Source organism: Schistocerca piceifrons, chromosome 1, assembly GCF_021461385.2.
Source record: "Schistocerca piceifrons isolate TAMUIC-IGC-003096 chromosome 1, iqSchPice1.1, whole genome shotgun sequence".
NCBI lineage: Eukaryota > Metazoa > Arthropoda > Insecta > Orthoptera > Acrididae > Schistocerca > Schistocerca piceifrons.
Window position 1 is genome coordinate 1113535700 of NC_060138.1, and position 19804 is coordinate 1113555503.

At 45.3% G+C, this 19804-nt stretch overlaps 1 protein-coding gene across 1 annotated transcript in view; it reads right to left on the bottom strand.

The window, feature by feature from the left end:
- Positions 1 to 5572: 5572 nt before the first annotated feature.
- The window catches only part of LOC124778105, a 107751-nt gene continuing 93519 nt past the window's right edge, over positions 5573 to 19804 (bottom strand). The window contains exon 5 of the mRNA XM_047253621.1: positions 5573 to 5909. Coding sequence (XP_047109577.1) covers positions 5573 to 5909 — 337 coding nt within the window. The remainder of the gene's footprint in view (positions 5910 to 19804) is intronic.

Consider the following 19804-nt stretch of genomic DNA (forward strand, 5'->3'; position numbering starts at 1 on the left):
CATCATCAGATCTGTTTTATAAAAACAAAGTATGCCACTACGGCTGCAGTACATTAGGACATTGTTTTTATAAAACAGATCTGATGATGGCCGTTATAGACCGAAACTGGTAATCTGTTAAGAACAAATTTGTGACCATAGTCGTAAATTAAAGGAAACTTATCGTATATAAAGGTTGCTGTTTTATTCGCGACAATGTCGCAGCTTCTGATGATGTTATTTAAGCCCATGAAAGACTGCATACGTTGACAGAACGGTGGTATTATAGGTCAGTTCCATGCTTCGACACTAAAAAATAACGATTTTTCGACACAGGTCAGGACGAGTTAAGAGGAATGTGTAATCATAGCTGTGATATTAAGAGCAGACCTAAGTGTGATTTGGAAAAAACAATAGTGCTTCATTCATCACAATGTATGTTAACAAGGCCCGCCCGGTTGGCCGTGCGGTCTAACGCACGGCTTTCCGGAGTGGGAAGGAGCGCCTGGTCCCCGGCACGAATCCGCCCGGCGGACTTGTGTCGAGGTCCGGTGAGTGGGCCAGTCTGTGGAAGGTTTTTAGGCGGTTTTCGATCTGCCTCGGCGAATGCGGGCTGGTTCCCCTTATTCCGCCTCAGCTACACTATGTCGGCGATTGCTGCACAAACAAGTTCTCCACGTACGCGTACACCACCGTCACTCTACTACGCAAACATAGGTGTTACACTCGTCTGGTGTGAGACGTTCCCTGGAGGGGGGAGGGGGGGGGGCTCCACTGGGGGCCGAACCGCACAATAACCCTGGGTTCGGTGTGGGGCGGCGGACGGGTGAAGTGGACTACGGTAGTCGTCGTGGGGTTGTGGACCACTGCGGCTGCGGCGGGGTCGGAGCCTCTCCGTCGTTTCTAGGCCCCCGGTTAACATACAATACAATACAGAGTTAACAAAGTGTAAAAAGCACATTATTTTTTCGTATTAATGTCTAACAACACTGTTGCCTTTAAAAATACTCTTACTGTAGGCAAAGCAGATCTCTGACACATGGCACACGAAGGAAGGGTAGGTCCACATTGAGCGCGAGCAGCCATAAGTCCCAGTTCTGCCTGGAAGCAACTTTTACGCAGATGATTATTGTCAGAAGCTGTCACGGTCACACAGCGTTCTGTTGCTGCTCTCAGAAGATTTGATATTAGCTGCAACCCCTGCAGTAATTTTTGCATCTCACTTCTGACAGATATTATCGTCACCAAACGCCCTACCCATCGAAAGAACAACAAACAGCTTCACTTACTTTGTCAGGACGTTGCTTAATAGCTAAAGACCGACATTCGAAAGGTGCCAACCTCACATCGTATTTCCCACATTTAGGGTGAGTTAACCTAATATCCCACACATCACACGTTGAACTGCATAACGTTGATGATTCAGGAGATCACTGTGGGATTACCTCGATTCTGCACAGGTCGCAAGTATAGTACAAAACAATCAGTTCGACCCACCACGTAGCTCCCCAACACCCCCAGACGTCCACTGCGATGATCCCTTTATATGTAGCCCACTATAAAGATCCAAGATGCTGACATTTTGGTCACGTGATCATGAAATTACTTCTGGGCATGTATTCAAAATTTGCTTGTAAATGTACACTGATGCGCCAAAGAAACTGATTAGGTATGCGTATTCAAATACAGAGATATGTAAACAGGCAGAACATGGTGCTACGGTCGGCAACGCCTATGTAAGACAACAAGTGTCTGATGCAGGTGTTAAATCGGTTACTGTTGCTACAATGGCAGGTTATCAAGATTGGAGTGAGTCTGAACGTGACGTTATAATCGGCACACAAGCAATGGGACACAGTATCTCCAAGGTAGCGATGAAATGGGGACTTTACCCTACGATCATATCACGAGTGTACCGTAAATATCAGGAATCCGGTAAAACTTCAAATCTCCAACACTGCTGCGGCTGGGAAAAGATCCCGCAAGAACGCGACCAACGACGACTGAAGAGAATCGTTCAACGTGACAGAAGTGCAACCCTTTCGCAAATTGTTGCATATTTCATTGCTGGGCAATCAACAAGTGTCAGCGTGCGAACCATTCAACGCAACATCATCCATATGGGCTTTCGGAACCGAAGGCCCACTCGTTTACCATTGATGACTGCACGACACAAAGATTTACGCCTCGCCTGGGCCCGTTTACGCAGACACTGAATTGTTGACCGGAAACATGTTGCCTGGTCGGAAGATTCTCGTTTGAAATTGTATCGAGTGGATGGACGTGTACGGTGTGGAGACAACTTCATGAATCCATGGGCCCTGAACGTCAGCAGGGACCTGTTCAAGCCGCTGGAGGCTATGTAATGGTGTGGGGTGTGTGTAGTTGGAGTGATACGGAACCCTTGATACGCCTAGATACGACTCTGACAGTTGACACGTCTGATCACCTGCATCCATTCGTGTCCGGTACGCATTCCGAAGGACTTGGACAATTCCAGCAGGACAATGCGATAGCCCACACGTCCAGAATTGTTACAGAGTGGCTCCAGGAGCACTCTTCTGAGTTTAAACACTTCCGCTGGCCACCAGGCTCCCCAGACATGACATATGAGATGCCTTGCAACTTGCTGTTGAGAAGAGCTCTCCACCCCCTCATACTCTTGTGGATTTATGGACAGCACTGCAGGATTCTTGGTGTCAGTTCCGTCCAGCACTACTTAAGACATTAGTTGAGTCCATGCCTCGTCGTGTTGCAGCACTTCTACGTGCTCGCGCGGTCGCACACAATATTAGGCAGCTGCGCCAGTTTCTTTGGCTCTTCAGTGTAGTTTCGTTATCAACATTTAGAGCAGCGCCGAAGAAACTTTGAATCTAGTCAAGTCGCGGTAAAGAGCAATGGACAGAGTGTAGTGGAAACTGATTGTTGATGTAGCCTATGGTGTACAAGGCCGGTGACCTCTGGATAAGTCCAAATGGTCCAAATGGCTCTGAGAACTATGGGACTTAACTTCTGTGGTCATCAGTCCCCTAGAACTTAGAACTACTTAAACCTAACTAACCTAAGGACATCACACACTTCCATGCCCGAGGCAGGATTTGAACCTGCGACCGTAGCAGTCGCACGGTTCCGGACTGAGCGCCTTAACCGCGAGATCTGGATAAGTGAGCAAATAATAAGATAATGAGTACTTTCCAATCAATAGATACTTGCTTTACTTTTCATACATTATAATTTTTATAACATTCTTTTTTAAGTTGTTATTACAAATTTATAATAATTTCCCTTCACAATATCAGTGTGAGATACGACGAGGCAGAGAGGCCATTTAACGTTCCACGTTTAGAGCAAGTAAAAACTACGATCCGTCTACTGCAGAGATCCACGGCGTATTTAATTATTATTAAGGTTGACGAAATAAATCTCGGGTGAACAGCCTGGTATGAGAGTGCATAGGACACAATATTTCGGCAATCGACCACGTTGTTATCATCAGGTGCACTGATGTACTGACCGGCGGTGGGCCGGCGCCTGGTATATATAGCCCAATCTCCCTCCCGCTCCTCCCTTAGGCGCTTCCTATGAGTCGGTGCGGTCCAGGTGCAGCGTCCGTTCTCCCGCCGTCTGGGCGTTGCGTCCTAGGAAGGTCTGCCGGCACCGCTCTCATTATTCTTCCCCCCTCCCCCGAAGTCGGTACACTCTGGGAAATATCCTTTTTCTTCTTAATCCGGGTGATCGCGGGTTCCCACGCCTTGCTAAGGATGGAACCGCTGTCGCGATTTAGTTGTGGCTCCCTTACTCTGATCTCTATGGCTTCTTTGATGACACAGTCCCAGTATTTGGAAGTCTGTGTCAGGACTTTGGTTCGGTCATAATCCATGCTGTGGAGTTCCGACAGGCAATGCTCAGCAATTGCCGACTTACTGGGCTGTTGCAGTCTACTGTGCCGTTGATGTTCTTGGCATCGGTCCTCAATGGTAGTCTACGAATGGTCTGCCCTATGCATACACGACCCCATTGGCAAGGTATCTGATAAACCCCTGATTTACGTAGACCAAGGTTGTCCTTGGCAGCCGGCCGCGGTGGTCTAGCGGTTCTAGGCGGTCAGTCCGGAACCGCGGGACTGCTACGGTCGCAGGTTCGAATCCTGCCTCGGGCATGGGTGTGTGTGCTGTCCTTAGGTTAGTTAGGTTTAATTAGTTCTAAGTTCTAGGCGACTGATGACCTCAGAAGTTAAGTCGCATAGCCATTTGAACCATTTTGTCCTTGGCACTACCAAGAGGGCTCTTGGTTTTGCTTGGAGGACGGAAGATGGGTTTCACTTGGTCTTTACGTAAAATGCGTCCAATTTTTCCGGATAAGGCCCCACAAAAGGGAATAATAGCTAAGGCTGCCTGCTCCTGAAGATCATCCTCAGTTTCCGCCGGTGCTGCAGGTGTGGGATGTAGAGCCTTCCGAATTTGTCCTTCCTTGTAACCGTTCCTCCGAAACACGGTCTTCAGATGGTCCAATTCTTGTTGGAGACTGTCCCTATCGGAGATGGTGTGAGCTCTGTGTACCGGCGGAAACTGAGGATGAACCTGGGACTGTGTCATCAAAGAAGCCATAGAGATCAGAGTAAGGGAGCCACAACTAAATCGTGACAGCGGTTACATCCTTAGCAAGGCGTGGGAACCCGCGATCACCCGAATTAAGAAGAAAAAGGATATTTACCAGAGTGTACCGACTTCGGGGGAAGAGGGAAGAATAACGAGAGCTGTGCCGGCAGACCCCCCTGAACGAGAAGACCTAGGACGCAGCGCCCAGACGGCGGGAGAACGGACGCTGCACCTGGACCGCACCGACTCATAGGAAGCGCCTGAGGGAGGAGCGGGAGGGGATTGACCTATATATACCAGGCGCCGGCCCACCGCCGGTCAGTACATCAGCGCACCTGATGATGGCAACGTGGTCGATTGCCGAAATATTGTGTCCTATGCACACTCGTACCAGGATGTCCACCCGAGATTTATTTCGTCATAAAATACGCCTGGAGAAACTGAAGAATCACATCATTATCAAGGTTTCATATTTGACAGATACAGACGCACACGTGCACAGTATGTGGCACTGACGTTCAGCTCTATTCCTGGACGCTGAATCACTGCATCAGCGCTTTCGTTGCCCGTTGAGCGTCTCTTCCTTTCGCAACCTCCCTTCTTCATGTCGCGCAACGATGCATCGCCTTCAGTCTTGCCTCAGATGCGAGTATATCTTAACCATGAAAGTGGTAAAATTAAAAAAATAGGGTCTCCGACGTCGTCGAACATCACTCACATTCTCTGTTGTCGAGTTACACTTGAGCAGCGACTTCCGTTCTTCAGACAATAACGCCGCGTTTCTTTCGAATCCCGCACCAAATGGAACCTTTGCTAAGTTTTCCACTGCCTCCTGACCTGTTAACTCACGGGAAATAGACTATCTGCTTTAATTAAAAGAGAGGTTCCGTTTCCAAAGAGTGTGTACATTCTTTTGGAACAGCCTATAGATAACCTCCCATCTGAGCTTAAAAATGTCAATAAAACGGAACAGCCTGAAGGTGAACTGCTTTGCTTCATGTTTCTCTCCAGCTGTCATTCAGACGCACGAGCGCGTACTTTTGTCCTCCTCGTTTTCTTTTCATCTGTGATTCAGATGTACGCTGGCGGGCAGCCGCTGCGGACAGCGGCCATTGTCGGTCGAGGATAAGGCAGCAGAGTGGAGGCTCAGGGGTGGCATTACCGGTCCATTCTTCAGCCCGCGGAGGAATAACAGCGGCGGACGCACGTCCTGACTGTGGGAAGCCGGCCCGCTGGGGGGCAGGGGTGCAGGGGGCAGGTCTGGTGCGCACGCGCCGCGCCGCACCGCCCCCTGGATTTATGGATCTGGGTAGGGGCTTCCCCGCGCGGCGCCTATAACATCGCGGCCGCGCGGCTGCGGCTGTCAGTCCGCCGTAATCCGCCCCAGAAGAGGAGCAGGTGAACCGGGCACACCGGGCTTTCCTGCCCTCCGAGGCGCCGGCGCTGCGGCGGGCGTCAAACGCGACGCGAAAAGCGGGCACCGACGCGAGACGTGCGGCGAGTTCCCAAAATACTCGTCCGATTTCACAAGACTCTAACATACGCACGAATGAAGATACAAACTTGAGGTAAATTTTTAGACATACGAGTTGTAATGTATGTATGAAGAACTGTAAACGGATCCCAGCCAAGGCTAGGCCATGAATAATGGAGATGTAACCCTTGTGCGCAATTTCTGGTTAAGCCACCTCACAAGGACAATTATAAATTCAAAAATTACAGGGTCGCCACCAGCCCAAGCCCTTCCTAACAATTAAGAAAAGACCGAACTGGAAGTTTTCAGTTTAATTAAATTCTATCTATCTATATCCGAGTCCCGCTCCAGCTACTGCCGGGTCTGGGTGCTGACGAGTCCTCTCCATTTGGCACGGTCCTCCCACCACTTTTCTTCCTCCACTTGCTGCTAGGTCACACCTCTCCTTTCTACAGATATTCTCACTCCCATTTTCCACCGTGTTCTTAGGCGCCCTCTGGGTCTTTTCCCGTCCATCTTTAGTTCTTCCATAATTTTGTGGAGTCTCTGCTCATGCATCCTCTTAGCATGCCCATACCATCTTAAGCTCTTTCTTTTAATTTCTTCTCTCATCCTTTCTTGTTTGAGGTCCTTTCTACCTCTACATTCCTTACTCTGTCCATTCTTGTTTTTCCCTTAACTGCTCTGAGAAATTTCATTCCCCCTGCTTGCAGTGTGCTCCAGTCCCTTTCTGTCATTGTCCATGTTTCTCCACCATAGGTGACAATAGGGATGTAATAACTCTTATACATAAGGAGTTTTGCTCTTTCTGAAACTTCATTATTCCAAATCAGGTGTTTTATTGTTTGGTAGAAATTGCCTCCCTCCTGAACCTCCTAATAATTTTGTTAGTTATTCTTCCATCCCTAGATATTTCACTCCCTAAATAAGTGAAACTTTCTACCACTTTGAGGGGTTCTCCATTCAAGGTAATATTTCCGTTGATTCCTTTCTTTCTTCCAAATACCATTACTTCACTCTTATCTTTATTTATTTTTAATCCATACGTTTTCATTATTTCCTTCCACGCATCAAGCTGTAACTGTACATCTACCTCTTTATCACCCCAATTACCATATCAACTGCAAAAATCATCTTTTTGTCTTTTTCTTTTACTATATCTTTAACTGCCCTATTCATTCCCTCCATCACAACATTAAAAAATGCAGGAGATAGAATACTTCCTTGCTTAAGTCCTTGTCTTATTTCGAAGTATTCACAGTTCCCCAATGGAATTTCTTCCCAGAAATGAAGAAGATAGATATAGAAGATGGATACATTAATGTTATGAAGACAATGTACAGAGGACACAATTGTAGAATTAGAACACCATTGGGGAACTCTGAATACTTCGAAATAAGACAAGGACTTAAGCAAGGAAGTATTCTATCTCCTGCACTTTTTAATGTTGTGATGGAGGGAATGAATAGGGCAGTTAAAGATATAGTAAAAGAAAAAGACAAAAATTAAATTAAGAATTTAATTAGAATAATCCATTTTTTAAACAAACTAACAAGATAAACAGCACTGTATGTCGTATATCAATGAGCTTGTTTAATTAAATTGATTTTCCCTTCCATTTTTGTTCGTCACAAGCAAGCAGATTAACTTAAAAGAAAAATCAGGGAATAGAAAATTAATTTGAAAACTGGCATCAATGAGAAAGACAAAGGACACAGAGTTTATCTTTTACGTAGCACATTTATTTCATAACTGAATTTGATGCACAGCCTATGAATACACATGACTGGTGCCTGCATTAAAAATTTAACTAAATAATTCGCCAAAAATGCTAGAATAGCGCAATTAAAAAAGGAAATACACACAAAAGGGAAGTGGAACACAATAATTCAATCATTCTATCTACATACCCACGACAGGAATAGAGAGATACCTATCACCATTATGCTCACGCACTAGGTTTATCCGATTCGCAAGGTTTGTAAAGTGTATATACGATATGGAATTCGCTCCCGTCGCTTACGAATGGTCGAACTTCAGCATGTGGTAAACTTGATTACGAGTTAACTGTTCATAATTTAGACATTAAACCATGCACACATGTAAGAAATTTTAATGGTGCAATAGCAGAATGATTTTGTCGTCACGAAGTAAAATTAACTTGGCAAGGCAGAAACCCTCTCTAGGAGCTACGAACTGTACTCACCAACCGCTAGCTGCAGAGTGTCCTTTCTTCACCGGGCTTCGCCTAAATACCGGTGCAACGGAAGCTACCAGAGGGGTAGGCTTCCGCCACCAACCCAACAGACAAACCAACCTCAGTATAAAAGGGGTAAACTTCTCTGTCCAGGTACTGGGATCCTACGTTGGTCATCCTGTGCTACCCTCCAAACGAGAAGCAAACATCACCTGCTCCTAGCAGACGACAACCACCACAGCATCCCCCACAAAAGAAACCCGAAACTACTTATAAAAAGACTCATTCAGTCACCTTCACTCACACATAGGGTAGGGTGAAGGGAAAAACGTAATAAATACAGGTCATGGTTTCCCATGGAACACAAAAAAATCAAACACAATATCATTTAATAAGCCTTAGTTTGATTGCTCAGCTTTTCTGGGAGAGTTAATAAATTAAACCGTAATCAGGCGGTGGACAGAATAGGACGCACAGAATCCAGTGAGACAAGCGTCTATGAAACGACTCCGCACAGACGTTTCAGAGTACAAAGTTATTACTTTCAAAAGAACCATCCGGTTTCACAAGGGTATGTCGTGTATACGCATTCAACCTTACGGTACAATGAATCCTCAACTCTGCATTTAATCAAATTAGCTGCAGTGTTGTCGAAAACTGACGTGTTGAGACCGTTCTCGTGTACAAAATACAAGCTGGTTTTCGCAAAGAAGAAAGCAGCAGCCAGACAGTATCAATAATGCTGTTTATAGGTGTTTAAACAGATAGCACCGTTACTGGATTCGAACTGACAGGTACAACTTCAGATGACCATTCACATCTAAATCCACATTTGTTGATGTTTACATTGATTTCTGCTCTATATCCAACCTTCTAGTGAAAGATCCTGGCGATGGTGATTCCTTACAGTAAGAAAAAAATATAACGATGCTACAGACTACCCACCCATTTAAACGTAAATGTCCCTAATACTGTTTGAGCACAACAAACATATCTTTAAGGGTGACTTACTGAAGCTATAGTTTACTTACGTCGAAAATCCCGCATCATACACACATCAAAAAAAGTTTTGCATCATCCGAGAGTTCCGGAATCTGCACAGAAAATTGGAAGACAGATAAACATAAACATCATTTCCGACCTTTTTTGCTCATCGAAACCACACACTGCATGTTGTGCCCGCATACAGTGGTGATGGTCCAGATTGCTGTAAACACCTGTACCTCTAATGCCCAGTTGCACGTCCTCTTGCATTGATGCATGCCTGTATTAGTCGTGGCACACTATCCGCAAGTTCATCAAGGCATTGTTGGTCCAGACAGTCCCACTCCTCAACGGCGATTCGCTGTAGATCCCTCAGAGTGGTTGGTGGGTCACGTCGCCCATAAACAGCCCTTTTTAGTCTATCCCAGGCATGTTCGATAGGGTTCATGTCTGGAGAACATGCTGGCAACTCTAGTCGAGCGATGTCATTATCCTGAAGGAAGTCATTCATAAGATGTGCACGATGGGGGCGCGAACTGTCGCCCATGAAGACGAATGCCTCGCCAATATGCTGCCCATATGGTTGCATTATCGGTCGGAGGCTGGCATTCACGCATCGTACAGCCGTTACGACGCCTTCCATGACCACCAGCGGCGTACGTCGGCCCCACATAATGGCACCCCAAAACAGCAGGGAACCTCCACCTTGCTGCACTCGCTGGACAGTATGTCTAAGGCGTTCAGCCTGACCGGCTTGCCTCCAAACACGTCTCAGACGATTGTCTGGTTGAAGGCACGTACCACACTGCATGGTGTCGTGGTTGCAAAGATGGACATCGCCGTGGACGTTGGGAGTGAAGTCGCACATCATGCAGCCTATTGCGCACAGTTTGAGACGTAACACGAGTGCACATGTGGGTTTTTTAGGTTAGAGAATTCCCTCCATAGGCCCGATAAGACGCCTCCTGAGACGCGACAAGGTAGTAGTAGGCCAGACGCAACAGGGAGTAACAATATTAATGTGGTAATAGTAAACTGCAGGAGTGTCTATAGAAAGGTCCCAGAACTGCTCTCATCAATAAACGGTCACAGTGCCCACATAGCACTAGGGACAGAAAGTTCTCTGAAACCAGATGTAAACAATAGTGAAATTCTAAACTCAGATTGGAATGTATACCGCAGAAACAGGCTGGACAGTGAAGGGGGAGACATGTTTATAGCGATAAAAAGTGCAATAGCATCGAAGGAAATTGACCGAGATGCGAAATGTGAAATAATTTGGGTGAAGGTCACGGTTAAAGCAGGCTCCAACACGGTAATTGGATGCCTCTATTGGCCCCCTGGCTCAGCAGCTGTTGTGGCAGAGCAGTAGATTTCCCGACCATGTTATAGTCCTGGATGGAGATCTTAATTTGCCAGATATAGACTGGGAGACTCAAATGTTTATAACGGGTGGCAGGGACAAAGAATCCAGTGAAATTTTTTAAAGTGTTTTATCTGAAAACTACCTTGAGCAGTAAAACAGAGAACCGACTCGTGGCGATAACATATTAGACTTTCTGGTGACAAACAGACCCGAACTATTTTAAACAGTTAACGGAGAACAGGGAATCAGCGATCATAAAGCGGTTACTGCATCGATGATTTCAGACGTAAATAGAAATATTAAAAAAGGTAGGAAGATTTTTCTGTTTAGCAAAAGTGACAAAAAGCAGATTTCAGAGTACTTGACGGCTCAACACAAAAGTTTTGTTTCAAGATAGTGTTGAGGATCAGTGGACAGAGTCCAAACCATCGAAGAATGTGCATTAGACGAGTACGTGCTAAGCAGGATCGTAAGTGATGGAAAACAGCCACCGTGGTACAACAACCGAGTTAGAAAACTGCTGCCGAAGCAAAGGGAATTTCACAGCAAACATAAACATAGCCAAAGCCTTGCAGACAAACAAAAATTACGCGACGCGAAATGTAGTGCGCGGAGGGCTATGCGAGAGGCGTTCAATGAATTCGAAAGTAAAGTTCTATGTACTGACTTGGCAGAAAAACCTAAGAAATTTTAGTCTTATGTCAAAGCGGTAGGTGGATCAAAACAAAATGTCCAGACACTCTGTGACCGAAATGGTACTGAAACAGAGGATGACAGACTAAAGGCCGAAATACTAAATGTCTTTTTCCAAAGCTGTTTCACAGAGGAAAATTGCACTGTAGTTCCTTCTCTAGATTGTCACACAGATGACAAAATGGTAGGTATCGAATGGATGACAGAGGGATAGAGAAACAATTACAATCGCTCAAAAGAGGAAAGGCCGCTAGGCCTGGTGGGATACCAGTTCGATTTTACGCAGAGTACGCGAAGGAACTTGCCTCCCTTCTTGCAGCGGTGTACCGTAGGTCTCTAGAAGAGCGTAGCGTTCCAAACGATTGGAAAAGGGCACAGGTCAACCCCGTTTTCAAGAAGGGACGTTGAACAGATGTGCAGAACTATAGATCTATATCTCTAACGTCGATCAGTTGTAGAACTTTGGAACACGTATTATGTTCGAGTATAATGACTTTTCTGGAGAGTAGAAATCTACTCTGTAGGAATCAGCATGGGTTTCGAAAAAATCTTTTGAAACCCAGCTCGCGCTATTCGTTCACGAGACTCAGAGGGCCATAGACACGGGTTCCTAGTTAGAGGCCGTGTTTCTTGATTTCCGCAAGGCGTTTGATACAGTTCCCCACAGTCGTTTAATCAACAAAAGTAAGAGCATATGGACTATCAGATCAATTGTGTGACTGGATTAAGAGTTTCTAGATAACAGAACGCAGCCTGTCATTCTCAATGGAGAGAAGTCTTCCGAAGTAAGAGTGATTTGAGGTGTGCCGCAGGAGAGTGTCGTAGGACCGTTGATATTCACAATATACATAAACGACCTTATGGATAACGTCAGAGGTTCACTGAGGCTTTTTGCGGATGATGCTGTAGTATATCGAGAGGTTGTAATAATGGAAAATTGTACTGAAATGCAGGAGGATCTGCAGCGAATTGACGCATGGTGCAGGGAATGGCAATTGAATCTTAATGTAGATAAGTGTATGTGCTGTGAATACATAGAAAGAAAGATCCTTTATCATTTAGCTACAATATAGCAGGTCAGCAAGTGGAAGCAGTTAATTCCATAAATTATCTGTTAGTAGGCATTAGAAGTGATTTAAAATGGAATGATCATATAAAGTTGATCGTCGGCAAAGCAGATTCCAGACTGAGATTCATTGGAAGAATCTTAAGGAAATGCAATCTGAAAACAAAGGAAATAGATTACAGTACACTTGTCCGCCCACTGCTTGAATACTGCTCACCGGTGTGGGATCCGTACCAGATAGGGTTGATAGAAAAGATAGAGAAGATCCAACGGAGAGCAGCGCGCTTCGTCACAGGATCATTTAGTAATCGCGAAAGCGTTACGGATATGATAGATAAACTCCAGTGGAAGACTCTGCAGGAGAGACGCTCAGTAGCTTGGTTCGGGCTTTTGTTGAAGTTTTGAGAACATACCTTCACCGAAGAGTCAAGCAGTATATTGCTCCCTCCTACGTATATCTCGCGAAGAGACCATGAGGATAAAATCAGAGAGATTGGAGCCTACACAGAGGCATACCGACAATCTTTATTTCCACGAACGAGACTGGAATAGAAGGGAGAACCGATAGAGGTACACAAAGTACCCTCCGCCACACACCATCAGGTGTATGGATGTAGATGTAGGCGTCCTGTGGCTGCGCGAAAAGAATTATTCAACGTGGTGGCGTTGCTGTCAGGGTTCCTCCGAGCCATAATCCGTAGGTAGAGGTCATCTATTGGGGTAGATGCCCTTGGGCGACCTGAGCGAGTCACGTCATCGACAGTTCCTCTCTCTCTGTATCTCCTCCATGTCCAAACAACATCGCTTTGGTTTACTCCGAGACGCCTGGACACTTCCCTTGTTGAGAGCCCGCCCTGGCCCTGAGCAACAATGCGGACGCGATCGAACAGCGGTATTGACCGCCTAGGCATGGTTGAACTACCGACAAGACGAGCCGTGTACCTCCTTCCTGGTGGAACTGATCGGTTGTCGGACCCCCTCCGTATAATAGGCACTGCTCATGCATGGGTGTTTATATCTTTGGGCGGTTTAGTGACATCTCTGAACAGTCAAAGCGACTGTGTTTGTGATACTACATCTTCGGTCAACGTTCATCTTCAGGAGTTCTGGGAACCGGGATGATGCAAAACTTTTTTGATATGTGTATTTTTGCAGTGTTCTTTGCTTGTATTTATATAAAACACACACACACACACACACACACACACACATAACGTTTTTGCCGCTTGGGAAAATATATATAAAGATGACAATATCTGGACTATAACAGTGCCAAAAAGTTTCTCTCTCAGCTATGGTACAATATGTACATTGTTGCGATGCTTTACACTATATGGATGTACCAGATGGTTATAATTAAAGTGCACCTGCTCGCTGACTTCCAGTGTAGGCTGAAAATACCGTATGGAAGCGGAACTTGGGAGATACTCTTAAAGTGTTAAACGGATTTACGATGGAAAAAAAAATTAGTTCCAGTTGTTGCTATCCGGTGCATATCTGGCGAAAGAAGCACATACAGTAATACGTAAATTGAAGGGGATCGTTTAACATGCAGAAATGTTTCGATATGTAATGGAAAAGGAACGGGAAGTGGGCTGAAAATGTCAAACAAGTGAGAAACGCACAATGTTGACTTTATTATTAACAGCAGCTTACACAAATTGTTCAGTATGAGCACCAGAGAAATCGATGATATGCTGCACTCGTAAAACGACGTGATCAGTAGCCGTTCCGGTAGCGACCAATGAATTCCTGTATGCTGGCCTTCAGATCAGGTAAAGACCGAACGTGTCCATTGTGAGCGCGTTCTTTGAGACATCCCCAGAGCCAAAAGTCACATGCATTCAGGTAAGATGACCTTGCAGGCTTTGCACATGCCTCATCTTGCTTGAAAACAGTGGTTTCCACACAGTTTTGTTCTTCCAAATGAGGAATCACATGCTGTACAAGAAGGTCACGGTACACCCGACGAGCCTTCTGGGTTTATTCTCTTCAAAGAAGAACGGATCGAGAATAAAGTGCATGTGAATCCACACCATACAGTCAAATACGGCGAATGCAGTGTCTCTTCGTGCACAACACGCATTTTAACAGTATGCCGAATTTGGCAGTTCTGTGTATTCATCGCACCTTGTAGTCTAAAATTACTCGCCATTCCATAGAATATTGCCCAGTCACATGTCCTCAACTCCGATCCGTGCCAGAAACCGAAGAGCAATTTCACAGTGTTGCCGCATATCATGAGGTTTCAGGTGCTGCGCCGTCTGGATCTTGTACGGGTACCAGTGTAGTAAATAGCCCGCGCAAATTTCCTTACTATTGACACGGGATGGACAGTTCTCGTGACACTGCACAAGCACTAGCACTATCTGAGGCACATGATGCTTGGAGAGCTACAGCAACAGCAACGACATCAATAACTTCTACCGGAATAGGGCACCTTCCTCTTCCAGGTGCCACACCAAGCTCACCCGTGTGTTCCAGTTTTACTGTCATCCTCTTTAAACCAAATATGACATCCAGTCTCTCCTCAGACCTTTCGTTCAGCGTACTCTCTCAACGCAGCACAGTAATTGCTGCTGTTTACTTACGAGTAAAACAGTTTCACTAACAGCGTACGGCGTCTCTTCTGGATAACCACGCTGTTCACTCACGTTATGGTCTGACAGAGTGGTTGTCATCCCGTCGTATAAACAGTGCACAGCGCCAGATTTGCACCTGGTGCCCACAGCTGGAACTAATTTGTTTTCCACCGTAAATTGGTTCCACATTAGGGCATTACCAGATCTACCTAGTTTCGCCGCTATACGACAATTAGAGCCAACACCGGACCTCCGTAAGCGGCTGTGCTTTAATTATAACACCCTGGTATATAATCAAATAAGCACTCCATATACTCTCAGCCATTTCTTGGAGAGAAGAAAACAACCCTGCAGTAAAATTTCGACGTAAATAAACTGTAACTTGAACAAATCAGTCCTAAACATTTCTTCTCTTTCTCTCTTTTTAAGTCACCAGCCTTCTGATTGGCTTGATGCGGCCCGCCACGAATTCTTTTCCTGTGCTAACCTTTTCATCCCAAAGTAGTACTTGTAACTTACGTCCTCATTTATTTGCTACATGTATACGAATCTTCGTCTTCCTCTACAGTTTTTACCCTCTACAGCTCACTCTAGTACCGTGGAAGTCATTCCCAGATGTCCTATCATCCTGTCCCTTTTCCCTGTCAATTCCTTTCCTCTCCGATTCTGCGCAGAACCTCCTCATTCCTTACATTATCAGTCCACCTAATTTTCAACATTCGCCTGCACAAAAACATCCCAAATGCTTTGATTCTATTCTGTTCCGGTTTTCCCATGGTTCATATCCCACTACCACACAATACTGTGCTCCAAACGCACATTCACAGAAATTTCCTCCTCAAATTAAGGCCTATGTTTCATACTAGTAGACTTCCCTTGTCCAGGACCGCCCTCTTTGTCACTTTGATGTCCTCCTTGCTCCGTCCGTCATTGGTTTTTTGCTACCTAGGTAGCAAAATTCCTTAACTTCATCTACTTCGTGACCATCAATCCTGATGGATAAGTTTTTCGGTGTCCTCATTTAGGCTACTTCTCATTACTTTCGCCTTTCTTCGATTTACTCTCGATCCATACACTGTACTCATTAGACTGTTCATTCTGTTCAACAGATCATGTAATTCTTCTTCACTTTCACTCTAGATAGGAATGTCATCAGCGAATCGTATCATTGATATCCTTTCACCATGAATGATTCGACTCCTGAACTATTCTTTTATGTCCACTTGCCTCTTCGATGTACAGATTCACCAGTAGGGGTGAAAAGCTACATCCTTGTCTTACACCCTTTTTAATTCGAGCACTTCGTTCTTGGTCTTCCACTCTTATTATTCGTTCTTAGCTCTTGTACTGTTGCATATTACCCGTCACCCCCTATAGCTTACCCCTGTTCTCCACAGAATTCCGAACATCCTACACCATTTTACATTGTCGAACGCTTTTTCCAGGTCGACAAATCCTGTGAACGTGTCTTGTTTTTTCTTTGGTCTTGCTTCCATTATCAACCACAAAGTCAGAATTGCCTCTCTGGTGCCGTTACGCTTCTTAAAGCCAAACTGATCTTCATCTAACACATCTTCACTTTTCCTTTACGTTCTTTTGTGCATTATTCTCGTCAGCATCTTGCTTGCATGAGCTGTTAAAGCTGATATAATTCTCGCACTTCTCAGCCCTTGCTATCTTCGGAATTGTGCGGATGATATTTTTCCGAAAGTGAGATGGTATATATCCAAGTACTGGAACAACACCGATCTCATTCCACTCTGCATTGCTACCAGATGAATCCAATGTGGCACCGATGACGTCATCCAAGATGGCGTCATTTAGACTTGGCAACAGTGCATCACGTCATCCGAGATGGCGGCCATGACGCGATTCAAGATGGTGGATTTTGGCGAGAAGTTGGAATTTTTGCAGGAAGAAGGTCAACTGGGCTACCTCCACTAACCTAAACGCCTCCCCCAGAAAAATGGCGGTAACTTCAAATTCCAACAGGATAATGCATCACACCGCTGTTACCTCTACTAAGCAAAGTAAATCGCGGGAAGATAGGTCACTTGGGCTAACCTAAGTCGCCTGACCGCCACTTCCTCCTATGAAGTGGCGCCAAGTTTGAATTTTGGTGGGAAGGTAGGTCACTTGGGTTTTCGCTACCAACCTAAGAAAATTGCGGGAAGATAGGTCACTTGTGCTAACCTCAGTCGCCTGACCGTCACCTCCTCCTCCTAAGCATTCGTCAGGAAAAGGACTATTCTTTATTATTTAAACAATTTCTTGCCGGTGTGTTCGCCACTGGGTCCACAGCCCAACTGGCTTAGTTCATTTCGCCACCAGCAGAGGGCGCTCTCATGACGTTAGGTAATGACACAAGTAACGTTATTTAAGATGGCGGCAGCCGGTGTATTCACCATGTGGTCTAGTTCATTTCGCTGCCACCAGAGGGCGCTGTAGTGACGTGTGGGGTGGGGGAAATGGCGTGAACCAATCTAGTCATGTATTCGACTTCAGCCAATAGGAATGAAGTATCCGGTGACGTCATTGTACGATATATAGGCCAGGCTAAGCAGCTCCCAGGCCTCAGTCTTGTTCAGTCAGTCAGCAGCAGAAGAAGAACCATGAAGCGCCAACAGCAGTCGCACTCCAGCTCAGTCATGCAGAACAGGATTAAACAGAAAAGTAAGCATCCCATATCACATTATTCTCTCTCTTGTTAGCCTATTACTATTATTATTATTATTCAAAATTTTCATGTATTCGTCCATATCTAATGCTTCCCCGTCTTTGTTCAGCAGGGTTGAGCGCCAACATGCCTAGCTCTGCTGACATGTCCGGACTGCATCAACCTCACCTGCCATCTCGTCGAAACCTACATCAACAGCCTACACCTTGTCTAAAACAGTAGCGGTAATGCGGTATCCGGTAGTGCACATAGCCCACTTGTTGGAGCAGGACAAGGACATGCTGCTCTCCGTCCCACTCATTGGTTTATGTAATGAGGACACACGACCTGTACACAACACATTGAATGCTGTCACTGGCGATGTTAAACAACAACAAGATGGAGGCTAGTACTGGCCGCCGACATGTGACCCATCCCAGCAGAACATTCCTGTCATAGTGCAAGTGCAGATACTGTAGATAAGAAGACGTCAAGTTCGCCTACGATTTTCACCTTGGTGCAGAGCGCTACATCAATCAGCAGATGACTATGGAATATTATCCAACTCATTCTCCCCCAGACATTCGCCTAACTGGTGTGACACTTTCTATTACGACAGTGTATGATGACTGTGTAATATGTGTAAAATCGGGTGACAACTATGTTTATCTAAGACATCCCTCATGGACTCTGCCATACGTCGTGCACTGGACAGACTGAATCGCTGGTTGCCTAGCATAGACTCTGCATACAATGATGTTGTAAACTCCCTACGTGTGCATAGTATACATGTTGACGATCTTAAGCAACACCTTTGTTGGCACATGAAGCCCAAACATAAAGGCAAACAGATAAAATACGTGTGTGAAAAAACTGAGCACTGTGAATCATCTATTGGCTTGAGTGAGATACGCGCCAAATTTATTGCTTGCCAAAAACCTTTATTTGGTAAATACTGTACAGGTGTGAAGAGTATAAGATTCTAATGATAGTCCTGAAATACTAGACCCCATGTATCATTTTTAAATAAATAATTTATATGAAATCTCAAACCGTGTTTGTCTTTTATTTCATACCTCTCTCTCATTATAATCAAAGTATTACAATTATTTTTTTCAATTACTTAGATGATCATCTTACTCTTCAAGTGTAAAATACATAGCTCTTTTATCTGTTTAGTCAATATAGTTCAACTGGATAAGTGATGGAACTATACCGGCTACATACAAATACTATTATTATCCTATCAACTGTATATATATAATGTCTATACCTGGCGCATTACGTATCATCACGAGCTGGGTGAAGCACGGTCGCCATAAGGACTATGTTGCTGGTGACAGTAGTGGAACAAAGCTGAGTATGGGACAAAGTACCACTATCCAAGATGGCCGCGATGACGTCATCCAAGATGGCGGCGATGACGTCAATCAAGATCACCAAGATGATGTCAATCAAGATGGCAGATTTTGGCGGGAAGTTTGAATTTTGGAGCGAAAGTGCCATGCCCCCTCTCCCCAGAAAAGTGGCGCGAAGCTCAAATTCCAGGAGGATAATACATCACACCCCAGTTTACCAAGCAAAGAAAATGGCGGGAAAAAGTACTTGTCTTTATTATTTAACCAATTTCAAGCAAGTGTGTTCTCCACTGGGTTTGGACTCCAACTGGCTTAGTTCATATCGTCACCATCAGAGGACACCACCATGACGTCAGGTGATGATGCAAGTACCAGTATTCAAGATGCCCATACCCAGTATGTTCACCACGAGCTCCAGAGCCCAACTGGCTTAGTTCATATCGTGGCCACCGGAGGGCGCTCTACTGATGTCAGATAATGATGCAAGTACCGGTATACAATATGACGGCACCCAGTCTGTTCACCACGAGCTCCAGAGCACAACTGACATATTTCATATTGTGACCACCAGACGGCGCTCTCGTGATGTCAAATAATGACGCAAGTACCGGTATTCAATGTGACAGCACACGGTCTGTTCACCACGAGCTCCAGAGCCCAACTGTCTTAGTTCATATCGTGGCCACCAGAGGGCGCTCTCCTGATGTCAGATAATGACGCAAGTACCAGTATTCAATGTGACAGCACACAGCCTGTTCACCACGAGCTCCAGAGCCCAACTGGCTTAGTTCATATCGTGGCCTCCACAGGGCGCTCTACTGATGTCAGATAATGACGCAAGTACCGGTATT